Source organism: Lonchura striata, chromosome 1 (genome assembly GCF_046129695.1).
Source record: "Lonchura striata isolate bLonStr1 chromosome 1, bLonStr1.mat, whole genome shotgun sequence".
In the NCBI taxonomy this organism is placed as follows: Eukaryota; Metazoa; Chordata; class Aves; order Passeriformes; family Estrildidae; genus Lonchura; species Lonchura striata.
This window is the reverse complement of record NC_134603.1, coordinates 70,774,015-70,788,170: the sequence shown is the minus strand read 5'-3', so window position 1 is coordinate 70,788,170 and position 14,156 is coordinate 70,774,015. Positions and strand designations below refer to the sequence as shown.

Sequence of the window (14,156 nt, the reverse complement as noted above, 5' to 3'; positions counted from 1 at the left end):
ACTGACTTGAAACATGAATATTTATGCATTGATGTTGTGATGAAAACATTGCCTAATAAATGTTAGCATTCCCACTTTGCAGAAACAGAACTGAACTGGAACACTTTCACAGCTTTACAAACAAAATCTACTTTAGCCAACAGGACAAAACAAATGAAGACTTTTGATCCCATGTATTGTTCATCCCATTAGACAACAGATCCTTTGGACTAAATGAGATCATTAAGATTCATCCTTTAGGCAAACTAATGACAGATTTACTCTATAATTGCTATAGTTGCAAAGGAATAATAAAATTACATGGATTTTCTCTGTTAGGAGAGAAAAGCACAAGTTGAAATCACTTAAGTAGATGTAAGCTCTAAAGAATTTGTAGGTCAGTACTCTTGATGTTTTGACATAACGTTGAAATTTTTCTTATTTAAAAAAAAGACAAGCATGTGAAACTGATAATGTATATATTATGATAATTTTTTGTGTCAGCAGAGGAGCATCACAAAACTGACTAAAGCTTAGTTTGTTTCACACAAAGTCTTCTACAAATCCTGTGAGGAGATGCTTCATTTTTCAGCAATGCTGCATTTCTAAGTGATGCACAAATACTAAGGGACTTGCGTAATTCAAACCTGAGATTTAACTGTTTTCTTTTCATTATAAATAATATTTTTCTTTAACAAATTTAGCCAGGGTCTGAGCTCTTGTTGAGCATCCTGTTTGCAGAGGTCTCGATTACATAGTATGTTTTCTTTTGCTCTGCTTTACATTTCTGTCTCTGGCAATTGTTATAATGCAGATTCCTGGCATAGACACAGGCCATAAATTTAACATCTAAACAAATAATGAATAACAACAACAAATATTAAATGGACAGAAAACCATTAAAAGTTACCCTTTTTTTCCCTTACCATGTTGAATACAGCCATAGTTAATATCATAGCAGTGGTTGTCAATGTAAGAGTGATCCTTGGCCAAGGACGGTTTGCAATTATTCCAGATGATTTCAGGATCCACAACAATGAAGCTGATGCTTTCTTGCTACATTGCTAAGTGCAAACAGTTTGAAAAAGAGAGAGAAAAAAAAGATCTTTAATATATTTAATTAGGATAAACAAGGGTAGAATTAGGATATATCATGACTAGGGGCAGTATTAATCTTACAACATTGTAAAGAACTATTTCACTATTATAGTCTCATGAGAATTACAGATCATGATTAAACATGAAAATAAAGAAACATTTATTTAAAATAACTGCCATAATATCATTTCCTTTAAATAGTTATAATTTTCAAGTGCCTTACTAAACATTCAATACATATTACTAGTAATAGCAAAATACAGGGTTGACAGCAGTGTCATTACCTTTAACATCAGCAAAACTCTAAAATGAACTTACCTGCCTTGACTGAATTGAAAGAGTCATGTTTAGTATCCTCTGAAAACTTCAAAATGTAAATAATGACTCTGCAAAGTCATTGACACAGAATAAAGTCTAGATGTATCCCTGGCAGCCCAGTTTCCAGGCTTTTTTTCATTTTTTTGGAGTCTTATTTGATCATTATTTTAAATGGAAAATAACTCAGCAAAGCAAATCAACCTTCCTTAAAACTATCTAGAAGGCAAATAAGCATTTCATAAAAAACTGGATGCAAAATTTGACACAAAAAGTATTTACTGACTAGAAAAATGTTCTTATATAGTAACAAAAATTAACAATAAAAAACTCTGACTCATTTAATCTGCTTCTAAGAAGACATTGCAAAGTCTCCATTCATAGATGCATAGTGCCTAGAGGCACAAGAGGCTCACAAATAATAAACAACAATTTGTGACACATCCAATAAACATTAATTTTCCCAAAACTTTAGCAATGAGGAGATAAGGTTGCCTAGAAGCATAATGTGCCCTTTCCAAATATCAAATTCAGTTTTATGGAAACCTCTGTAAAAAAGGCAAGGGGAATTTAAGGAACAGGACAATCCCACAAAAATAATTGTTTTTTTAAATTATTACTACTTACTATTATCTGAGATGGCTTTGCATATTGTTTTCACTCTTGCCCCAGTCATCAGCAGAGATACAAGCTCAGGAAGTCTCAAAAATGAGAACTCAGGTGCAAAAAACAACCAATATAGGACCTATTTTACAGCACTGATCTATTTGTTCAGGTTCAATAGCTATGGCACATCATACTAAATTACACCAGTACTCTACACATGGGATGCATTCTGCATGACAGTCTTTATCATACTGCACATAAGTATTTTTCTCCTAATTATAAATTATTTGGACAAATCCACTGTATAAAGCAGAGCTTTTTTTACATATTGCTTCCTTTTACAGCAGGGAGTTTTGCATACTGAATTGGACAGATTCTGAATTCAGTTCCAGGAAGGTCAAAACAATCCCTGGAATCTTAAGGACGGACAAGAAAAGGGGGACAAAATAGGCAGCTTTTATATACACATTACTCCTCTCCCTTATTAGAAACCTACCCAAAAACATAAACTCAAAGGGCCTGCATTTGTGAACAAAAATTCCTACTCAAAAGCCTTTTCAAACTCCCCAACCTTGTTCTTCAGCCCTAACTACATAGCAAATTTCCAGAGAATTTGAATCCACACATAGATTTTACAAAAGTTTTGTCATCCCTCCCACTTCAATATAGTAAAAAGCACAAAGCATTGATTGCTGCTGTTGTTACAGAGGCGAAGTGTTCCAATGGATGCAGGGAATGGATCTGTGTGAAAATGAATCATTCAGTTACCTGCCTAGTCTGCCTAGCACCCAATCAGTCAGGGAAGCATGGATTTTTGGCAGACTAAAACAGTCATGGAATCATGCCCTAATTACTCTTTACCTTTATTATAGCTCACCTGGAGCTTTACTACAACTACATTGTTCTGTGATTTTCTTAGAAATTTAAAAGCAGCTGGATAAGTTTAAACTGCATTAGACAGAGAAAACTAGACAAGTGCCCTGAGAAAGTACTAGGAATATAAAATAGATAGGAAGTTATATATATATGTAAAGCTGTACACTGTTTTCCTTCTGAATTATATTACAGGGATCTATACTGTTCTAGGAAAATCTTTAGGATTAGAAATTCCAAGAAAATAAGTTAATGATGAAAATAAATTATCTGGTCTAAACAAGATATAATTTATTATGAATTTTACAGGGTTTATGTTACCTGATGAGAGGCTAATCAAATCAAACACAAATGGTGGCGATTCAAAAGGGCAATGACAGTTGATAAGTAACATCATCAACAGAAGCCACTGAATTTGCTGCTTCTAAGATGACTGAGAGAGGTTGCTGCAGTCATTATTTCTGATGAGAAATAATGACTTGGTAGGTTTACTAAAAAGCTTCAATGAAAAATTTTCCTTTCCAGGATGCCCTGCCTTTTCAGGGTGATTCCTGCCTAAAAGGCTAGCAGGCTGGCACAGGATAGTTAATTTTGCTGGTGGGCAGAAACTTGGAATTGTGTAAAACACTATGTTATATCTTAAGGGCATTGTGGGTATGTGGAAAACTTGCATGACATTTAGGTGACGGGACACAGGAGAGGAAAGGAAGGCATAAATGTGGATCAGAGATGTACAAATATAGGTAGATGATGGTGAGAAGGGATGAAAGGCAATGGATGCAGGTGAACACTAAATGAGTCTATTGCATATTGTTATTAAATTCTATCTCTAACCATCCTCTGTGTAAGTGCAGTCCTTATTCTGAGCCTGCATGTGTGTGAATGGTAGCACACTTCATGCTGGACTAGATGGCAAGGGGCACGGGAGAGAGATCACATAGGTGAGGCAACAGATGTGTGGGTGTCAGTAGCTGAACTGTCTCAGACCAGTCCCTGAGGAGACCCAAAGGGGTGTGGGGAAGTGTGTGTGTAACCATAAAGAAAATTCAAACAGTACTGGTAAGTAATTAGGAGATCTACATTTGGAAATACCCAAGGTTTGAGCTAGTCACTTTTTAAAGGGGGCAGAGCCTGGGCATGGATATTGCATTGACTAAAATTCCACATGCCAGATCCACAAGTAAAAGTGTGCCTGTGGATGATGACAGTCAGGAAGTATATATTCCATCAGTCCTGATCCTCCAGAAAGAAGGAGCTACACCATCAGTGTAGATCATGTTTAGGTTAGTGCTGCGTGTTGTTACGTGGGTGCTGTTCTGTCCATGGATCTCTGTGATTGGTCCTCTGTGTATGGTATATGCCCATTTTCCTATTGGGAACACATACCCAACCTCAGTATAGGTTGCATCTTGGACTTCAGTGGGAGTGGGATAGGAGGATTCCCTCCCTGGGTTTTAAATTCCAAAATTTGCTTCAGTGGGTTAGGAAGGAGCACTTCCCAGCTCCTGAACTCCACTGGACCCAACAAACTCTAGCAGCCCTTACTTTCAATGTCAAAACTTTAGAAACCACGGTGCAGTAAAAAATGCAAAACAATATTGGAATAAAGGTGCTTTTGTGTTTTAGTAGTGCTACACAATGTAAATTGAGTTTTCTCTATTCATATAAAAAAATTGTGTTATGTTAACTCTAAGGATAAAATTAAGTTTCACACAGAAAAATCTCTGCTGAAACCCATTATCTAAATACAAGAATGTTAGCATCAAATGACGGTGACTTTTCAAACTTTTCTACTTTAACATCAATGCATCCAGTTTTAAAAATTGAACTGTCTTCATATTTGAAAGTAAAAATTGAAAAAAAATTACAGCATAGAATTGCTGAGACTACTTAGCAATGCCCATGCTGAGAACAGTATGTATTGCTGAGAATTCCCTTTGTTTTCAAAGTACCTGGAAAACAGGTAGAGACTTATGTAACCTCTGTACTAAAATGCCTTGCAATAATTCCAATTTTTCTTTGCTCACAAGATTTTTGAACAATATCACCTGACCTTGGTAATATATTTTATCAAGGAGGAACTTATTGGAACTTATTGAACAGATTTTCTACATTTCTTTAAAAAAAAGTTTTCTTGCTACCATTAAGGGAAAAAAAAAAAAAAAAAAGAGCAACCTTATCACTTAGAAAAGGTCTGGAGAACAACATAAATTTCAGGAAATAATATATCATTCAGACAATGTGATCAATCAATAAAGAGATTCTATTATTTCCCTTGCTCTTGCTAAAATTACGAGACACTGATGGATCTAACCAGAAGAACAATGTGAGTTATGTTAAGAGTGCAACTTTTAAAATTAAGGTAGTTGTTTCCACTTGTCAAACAAAAGCACAGCAGAGTGATGTATCTCTTACCAGTCTGTTGAATGCACAGCTCTGAGTTCTGGAGAGGGAAGACCCCTGTTTATTTGTACATCTGCCCTGCCCACCTTATTTGTTAAGCCAGTGACAGTTCCGAAAGGAAAACTTGTGACAAAACTCTAAAAATCTTTAAGCCATTGAGTAAATATTCCTTGGAAAACATGAAAGAATACACTGTTGAATAATAATTCTCTGTGTCAATAACAAATATGCTGAACTTCACTTTTGAGCTGTCCAGATCCATCCCATATGTAGTATTACTGCAGCAGTTTAGTACGGCTGAAAATGTGGGGAATCCCTGGAAGCACAACTGGAGGGGTGGGGGTAATCATTAAAACCACTCTTAACAGCAGACATAGACAGGTTTATTTTGCTGATTCCATCATACATTTTTGTGGTAAATGTTATGTCTCCTTTGCAATTTTCTGAATAAAATGGAGAATGAGATTAAAGAAAGAATGTTGTTGAAAGCATGCAAGTAGGATAAAACGTCAGATCTCAGTAGCATTACAGAGTATCCCAGTGTTTATTTTAAGTGGAGCTTGCAGAATATGGTTCAGTGTTTATAATTTACTAACTAGAAATAATAGGTATTTGCAGTATGAGAGGTGACTAATGTATTACCTTTCATCTGAACATGTTAAATCTGATATGACAGCACAGCATGATAATGAGTAATAACTTTTTTGAATATTCAGGACATTAAAATGTATCCTGTGTTGTCCTTGCACACACAAAAACCTACTTCATCATTTAATAAGATGAATGCTGTCTTTCTGAGTGGGATCAAGGAACTGGTGCGAGAACTAATTGTGACAGCTATGTTGTAGATGAAAGACAGTGTTTCAAGAGCTGTCACACTTCTCCTTCACATGCGAGTTGAGGTTGGAACATCTTCACTGAAAACTTCTTATTTACAGAAAGCCACTGAATCACATTTTCTACAGTTCTATTGTTGTTCTTTTCATTTTGCATTCAAATACAACTCAATATTTTAAGAATACTGATGCTTCAAAGAATGCAATCATGAGAAACAAAATTCAGATTTTTTTACATGCTTGTTTTCACTCAGAGTTGAAGAAGACACCAAAGTTCAACCAAATTGCTGACAGCAATTACATTGACCTAAGCTTGGAGAAGAGGGATTTTGCTATATGACACAAGCTTTTACTTTACATACTTATTAATGCTGTTAATGTTGACAAAAAGGACCAAAGTACTTCTAAAACTAGTACTGTAACACCAAGCTTTTGAATTCCACAGGGGCATCTGTAAATCTAAGCCAGGAATTTTGAATTGTACAAAATGCATCCACGTGAAAAGTCTACTCAATTTGTACTTCATGCAACTGACTGGACAAAAACTACAATCCTGAAAAAAGAAATAACAGCAAAACTAAAGTCAGCATCACATTTTTAATTTCACCATACTTTGCAGTATTAATTATCCTTTACAACAGGCCATTTGTTAGAATGGCCCTGTGGTTCTATTCAGCTGTGTCATTCACAGGACAGAACATGACAGTGTGATGCCTAGAGAGGCTGATCTGGAACAGAGGCTGGACAGGGTTACGAAGGAATAAAGTAGGTACTTACTAAAAGGCCTTCAAAGGATACACCTTGGGCTGTATAAGAGCCCAGTCTTGGCTCTACCCAAGATGGACCCAAGATGGATGTAAAGTGAACAACTGGTCACGAGTTTTCACACTTTTATAAGTTTTGTTCCATTTACATACTGGGGTTAATTGTCCAGTTACAGCTTCAGATTATGAAGTCCCGTCCTCCTAGATTGCTCTTCTCAGTTCACTGATGTTTATAATTTTTAGGCCTGAAGCTAAAATGTCCCTGGTTCTCAGGCTGGAAAAGGCTTGTTTTATCTAACTAAACAGTGAAGAGAACTTGCTAACACTTTATATGAAGTTCAGAGTCATGCACTAAGGCAGTACAGAATCTGGAAAATGTGAAAGCTCAAATTTAGGGCATCATTTCCCTTCCACAGAGGCTTGACAAGACCTTCACCTTGTTGAGTGTCTATTCTAAAAGTCTACTAATAATAGGTAATTAATAATAGATAAATATCTAACAACAGTAAATACTAACAACGGTAAATGTCTATCAGTAAATAAAAATATGCCTTTAGGCAGGCAGAGTTCAGTCCTTGCACTTCCTGTGCTGCTTTTCTTACTCAAGAAAACATACAATCACTGTGTTATATGCTACTTTAAGATGTTCTCAGTCGCTCCCATCAAGGTTTTACTTTTTCTCAGAAAATATTTAAAGAGCCACTAGTTTTGAGAAAAATCAAACCTGAATCATATTTTAAGGACACTCAGGGCACTAAACTAGAGGAAGGATTTCTGAATGCTATGTTCTACATAGGCCAAGTCTCGATCTCCAAGTGAGACTCTACCATCCAAAAACTGTCTCACACAACAGGAGCTCTGATCTGAGCCCATATTCCAGTACTAGCACATCATGGGTATCAGTTCTCAGTTAATACATGTACAAACCATTGAAAACAGTCTGGATGCTCTCTGCTTTCCTGCTTTTTTAGTAACTGAAGGAAAAATTGTTTGCACACTAGGAAGCACATTTGGGTATTTGAAATTAACTTACAATCTCATAATGGGCAAAGACACTAAAGAACAGCATTGATGGATTTAAAAAGTTAATAAAACAGAATTTTTGGCCAAGCAGACATAAAGAATGTGGTTTTTATCAAGTTAAGAAATTATTCAGCTGGCTTCAATCATGTAACTAATGCTGTAAACTTGTAACTCAAGAAGCTGAGTAAGAAGAAAGATTTTTGTTTGAAATTAGTACACTTATAACAATTCCTGAAGTCTGAAAATGGTATTTAACTAAGTGGTGATGGATTTGCTGTTGCAGTGCTTCTGCTAAAACTCATCAGAATGAGTTTTAGGGTTGATGAGCCTCTTTCATGGACCCTGTTGTAGGTGCCAAAGTGTTTCTTTAGGTTCTTTTTGCCTAAACAACCCTGTTTTAATCTTCATTTACAGGCAAAGCCTTACTATTGAAGAAACCAAAGGCCCTAGATATTTACTCTATATCTGCATTAAAAGACATTCATTTCAAAGATAAAATTCCAGATTGAAAATAATTTCCAATTAGTGCTGGTGCTGACACTCCTCTCCTTACAGAGCTTTTAAATATCTTATGGGTACACAATCATTCTGACTGTACCTAAGTACCAATGCCAATTGCTTTAAAATAAAACACAAACCCATGCAAAAAAAGGTAAAGATTGTGTATTACTCTTTATACAGTGATGTGGTGTAAATAACATGCTCTCTTCTAGGAAGGACAGGGCTCATGTACTGGCTGCCCTTTATCAGAGACTTCAGTAACCTCAAATTGTTCTCATCTGTGAGAGCAGTTGAACATCTTTCTCAACTGTGAGGCGAGTTATTTTCTGCTGTTTGTTTTGTTGGTATCACATTCTGCTAATTCCATGATTCAGTTGGGTATCTAAGAGAGACTACAAACATGTTCAGATAAGACGATATTACTTCTATCTTCTCTGTTAGCTTAAGTAGTCAAACTGGTTTGCAAGGTATAAACATATGCAGCAAAAAACCAATTCATATTAATGAAATGTTACTGGCACAAAGAGAATGTCACATCAATTAAGTGCATATATGTCCCAGGTAATGCCAATAGATTTTTGAGACAGGACTTGCACCAATGCATAAAGAACATCTGCTTGAGATTAATACTTCTTTGGTCAGCTACCCCAGCTACCCCAAAGATCTTTCCTTCACATGCTTATTGTGGGTTTTTTCCCCCACTGAATGCATTATATTTTCCAATGTAACATTTGGGTATCAGATGTCTGCTTCCTTGCATTCACAGCAGGAGGTAAAACACATCTAACACTTACCAGGTCTGAGGCATTCCACATGCATTCTATGAACTCATCTGTACTTCAAGAAGATAAAAAGACACAGAAAATACATGAGATAAAGGACAATCACTGTCCTTTATTCCTCTATCTGGGAAAGAAACTCCTCAAGCAAACCTCAAAGAAAATATTCAAAATTAATTAAAAAGAAAGGCCTACATTTAAAATATGAAAAAATAAGAAAAAAAGAATGTTTATGACCGAAAATACTAATAATCTTTAAGACTATGAGTATCTCTGAATACTGTGACTATCCAAAAAACAAAAAAAAACATATAAAACATTAAATAGGTACAAAAAAGTAATTAGAACATAGAAGATATAAATTCCTTTCAAGTTTCAGGATATATGCTATTTTAGCTAGGATTGAGCAATGTTTCATGCCTATGGGCAAATGACTATTTCTGTCAGAATTGTCAGCTCTCCCTGCTGTTGGCATGTTTGCCCAAGAGCTGCAGGGGATGCCACAAAGACAGGCTCTGGAAGTCTGTAAAATCCTTATTTGTGCTACTACATCCTTAATTGTGCTGCATTGTTTGATGGAAAAATTCCTATTCTTCTCTAATGACTGAATTATCACTTCACCCCAGACTGAGCTGGGCTATGCTGCAGTGCTGCTGAGCAGCAGAATCAATTAATAAACTCAGAGTGAAACAGTGAGCATAAATCTCTTCTTACAATATTGCAATTAAATTCCATAAGAGCTAGTAATTTTAGTATTACAGTCTCAATAGGTTTTTTTTGTTTTGCCAATGAAATGAAACAGATACATTTGTACAATGTTGTTTTTTGTGAGACTCTGTGGGGCTACAGCCATTTGTAACAGGTGAAGACTGAGAGTGCAAAGTGTCAAAATACTAAGACAAGCATGTATATCACACTGATAACCACGTGTCCTAAACTGAACTTAGATTTTGCTGTCTTTACTGGCATTTCAGGTTCCACACTGTAAATCTTGTTACAGTCCTGTAAATATTTGACTGCAAGGTTTTGACGAGGTTCTGGTGCTCAAGTTGGTGGTAAGGCCTGAATCTGGTTAGGCACCTTGGGAACACCAGGGCAAGAAAGAGCCCAAAATGTTGGGCAGAGAGAGGAGGAGGGAACACAAGGAGAGAAACACAAGAGGGAACCCCAAGGCTGGAGGAGCAGGCACTCCATGCTGGAGGTGATGACTGCACTGCAGCCCATGGAAGACCCGTGCTGGAGCAGGTGATGTTCCTAAAGGAACTGCAGCCTGTGGAGTCCTTAAAATGGAGCAGGGTGGAACTGGGAAAGGAAGGAGCAGCAGAGAGAAATGTCTATGCACTAACCACTCTCCACCCCTACTTGTACTGCTTGATGGGAGGTAGAGGACTCTGGAGTAGGGGATGAAGGTAAATTTGGGATAGGGAGGCGTAATGGTGTGGATTTAATGTTTTGGCTTTGTTTCTTACAACACAAATCTATTCTAAATGGTAATAAATTAAATCAATTATCCCCAAGTTCAGTCTGCATTTTCTATGAAAGTAATTGGTCAGTAATGTCCCTGCCTTATTTCAAGCCATGAGCTTTCTCATCCTATTTTCCTACCTCATCCTTCTGAGTGAGGCAGAGAGAGTGAGCAGCTGGGTGAGTGTCTGGCCTGTAGCTAACTCACCACATTTCATCTCTCAAGGTCAGACAGGCACAAAAATTCTTGGGTTTTTCATGCATTTTTGGATGAGAGATATTTGGTGATTTAAAACTCTGTAATTGTGTGCAAGTGCATGTACACATAAGCAAATCCAATTTACTACATGTCTTCTATAAGGGAATCCAAAATGTACCTCTTTAGAAAAAGAGGTGTGAAAAAACCCCAAACAAACCCAAACCAATTCAGCCTTAGTATGATAAAGTCTGATTTCTTTTAACAGTGTCAGATATCAATATTAGTTTATTTGAAAGTTTAGACTTTTTCTTATAAAAAGAAAACATTTACAGTGATGGGTCAGATAGTACAATAAATATGCTACCAAAATATAATATAGGGTGGATAAAGCTGTGGTTATACACTGTGGATAAAGCTGCAAAAAAATGCTTGGATTCTGACACAAAGGAAGGAATCTTAGGGAGAGAAAAAGGGAAAGGAAAACCTACTACTTCTTTTGTTAGCTGTTTCCCACCTGTCACACTAAAAACTACATCCATGCACATGAAGGAAAGACAACACTGCATCAACTACAGTTGTAACTTTCTGAAATCTTCTTAGCAGCATAGTTTCTGTATTAGAGCAGCTGAACTCACAAAGACATAGACATAAATAACTCCTCTTCAAGTTGTTTAGGTTAGAACATGACAACTGGCAAGTCATCAGAAATGCAACGATAGATCTCAATTTCTATTTATAGTATTTACAGTACTTATGTGACATGGACAAAAGGCACTGAAAATAGGTGTTAGATATTATTCAAGTGGCTCAAATGTACAACTCTGACTTGGGATATTCCTTAGCCATTGCTTTAAATGGAGAAAAATGTATTTCTATTCTTCCTAAGTAACACTATAAATAAAAGCCGTAGGAGAATGTATGTGCCAGCCCTTCTTGATACCATTTCATTAGCCCCTCTTCTTCCTACAAGAAAAGTCTAGCTTTTTTTAAATTTTAAAAATTTCCTTATTCAAGAGTAGTCCTCTGACTTCATCATTTTACTCTCAATTTACTGTCAATAACAAACAGCAGTCAAGTATAACATTACATAAGAACTAATTTTTGCTGTTAAGTAATAGCAATACCTCTAAGACCTCACTCTAATGACTAAAAATATTTAAGAATATAATTGCATTATATTTCAGATTAATTCCTGAGCAGTGGCATCATCCCAAACTTATTGGAAAGGTAACTGAAATGTGTATCAATTATATTTTCTTAAAAACATGTCCTGGTTAATTACAAGCCTCACAAGAGAAGACAAAGAAATTATAAAAACCTACTTCCTCTGTTTTTTTATTTAACTACATTGTCATATTGCATACTGAAGTAATTGTCTTTCCCATGTACTTTTTTTATAAAAGATCTTTCAGTTTTCTCTATGTGAGCTTATGCAAAGACAGAGAAGGAGCAGTGGGGATGCCACATTCAGATTGCATTCGCTTTCTTACAAATCCTCCTTGTCCTTATTACATATATATATTTGAGAACTGAAAGGGAGATATGCTGAAAGGCTGAATGGTTTGCTCAAATAGTGAATTAAATTCTCAAATTCAGCATAATAATACATACACTAATACGTATTATAATAACACCTGGACCACATAGTGAAAAAAACTGGAAATTTACTAAAACAGTTTTATATTTCAAATGAAATTGTTATGGTGAAATATTCTTTAAACTCAGAAAATGATCTTATACAATACTTAAACAAATACACAGTCCTGTGATTTAAAGCAATCAAAAAATGAGTCACCTCCTGTAAGCACAATAGGAAAAAAAAATTTGAAAAGGCAATCTATCAAACAATAATGAAAACCTCTCAGATGATCCAGCTTCATATGAGAAACAGAATATTAGTGTCAATACAGACAACCACTGCATTGGCATTTTCTGCTTTTCAGATAAATCAGGACATTTTACAGAAAACCAACATGGACAAAACAATGTCCACAGAAGCCTGAGCATGCAAATCCTTTTTCATTTAACTGGTACTCTGCAAAGGCAGAGTGACTTGGCAAAATCAGAAAATGTTATTTCAAAGAAACCATCAACTAATGGATTAGATTTCCTTGAATACCTACCAAAAGCTGTCCAGCGAAACAGATAAACAAAATGAAGGAAAGAAAGAGAAATGCAGCCCCAAATGAAATTCCAAGAATAGATGTTCTAGAAGAAAAGGAAAACAGGTATTAATTTCTTGGTTACACATTTGTAACATGATATTTCTTTGTCTAAAATACTGATGATATGAAAAAGTACTATGTGCAAGTTGCAACTTCCAAACATCAGTACCATGGAAAACCAACTCAAACCCTCACCTGAATGGCAGACATTTCCCCTGCCATTTTCTCAATTCAGGAATGATTGAATTAAATTACCTCTGACTTGCAAAGTTATGACCATGAGAAGCTAATAATTTCTACATAAAGACAGAGTACATTAAGAGAAGCAATGGTTTCTTTTGTTTAAACTTTAGAAAGCTTGTATTAAACAAGATCCTTGTTACTTTAGTTTTTTGTTGTTGATTTTATAATAATATAAGACTCTAATAGATACATAAAATAAACTTGCTGGTGGTGTACATTCACCCCTAAAAGGCAGAAAAATGCACAGGGCAGTGATGTCCATTTTCAGCAGAAGCTGCAATATCTGTGATGCCAATCAACCTTACTCAGTGCTACCGTTCATCCTTTTCTTTTGTGTTATAGGACAGTCTAAATAGGAAGATCTAGCCAAAGCAGCATCCCTGGATACTCAGTAAACAGAGATTCAGTAACCATCTGTGCATTCCTTCATTCACTCCTTTATTCATTCATTCTGCAAACGAGGAAATCTCTCTATAGGAATACCACAGCAGAGCATAATTGCTCCATCAGGCACCATGTGAGAGCTTCTCAGCACATCTGCCTAGGGAAAGATCCAGTGCAACCTAATTATGTTTAATGACTGCTAAGAGAAGATCAGAAACTCTGGATCAATGGAGTTGTTTAAGCATGGGAGCTAAATGCAGTCATGAAGTCTCTCAGTACCTGTTTTCAGGTTTAACCCAGATTTGACACTTTTACAGATTTAAAAAATATTTCTCAACTCTTTTGAGCCTCAGCACACATCTTACTTTATCAGTTATTATATGCCAGAAATATTAAGAAACATTGTGATCTGTTTTAACAATAGTGTTATAAAAATTATTTTCAGAAAAGAACAAAAAAGTGTTAACACATCGCTAACCAATCTGATGCCATTAAAAGCATTTTGGAGAATGATTGATGAGCTT

At 35.8% G+C, this 14,156-nt stretch overlaps 1 protein-coding gene across 1 annotated transcript in view; it reads right to left on the bottom strand.

Annotated features, from left to right (window-relative positions):
- Positions 1-14,156, bottom strand: part of ADCY2 (adenylate cyclase 2) — a 203,459-nt gene that overhangs the window by 32,441 nt on the left and 156,862 nt on the right. Inside the window, exons 15-16 of the mRNA XM_021546893.3 lie at positions 12,964-13,048; positions 906-1,043 (exon numbers count right to left, since the gene is read on the bottom strand). Coding sequence (XP_021402568.2) covers positions 906-1,043; positions 12,964-13,048 — 223 coding nt within the window. The remainder of the gene's footprint in view (positions 1-905; positions 1,044-12,963; positions 13,049-14,156) is intronic.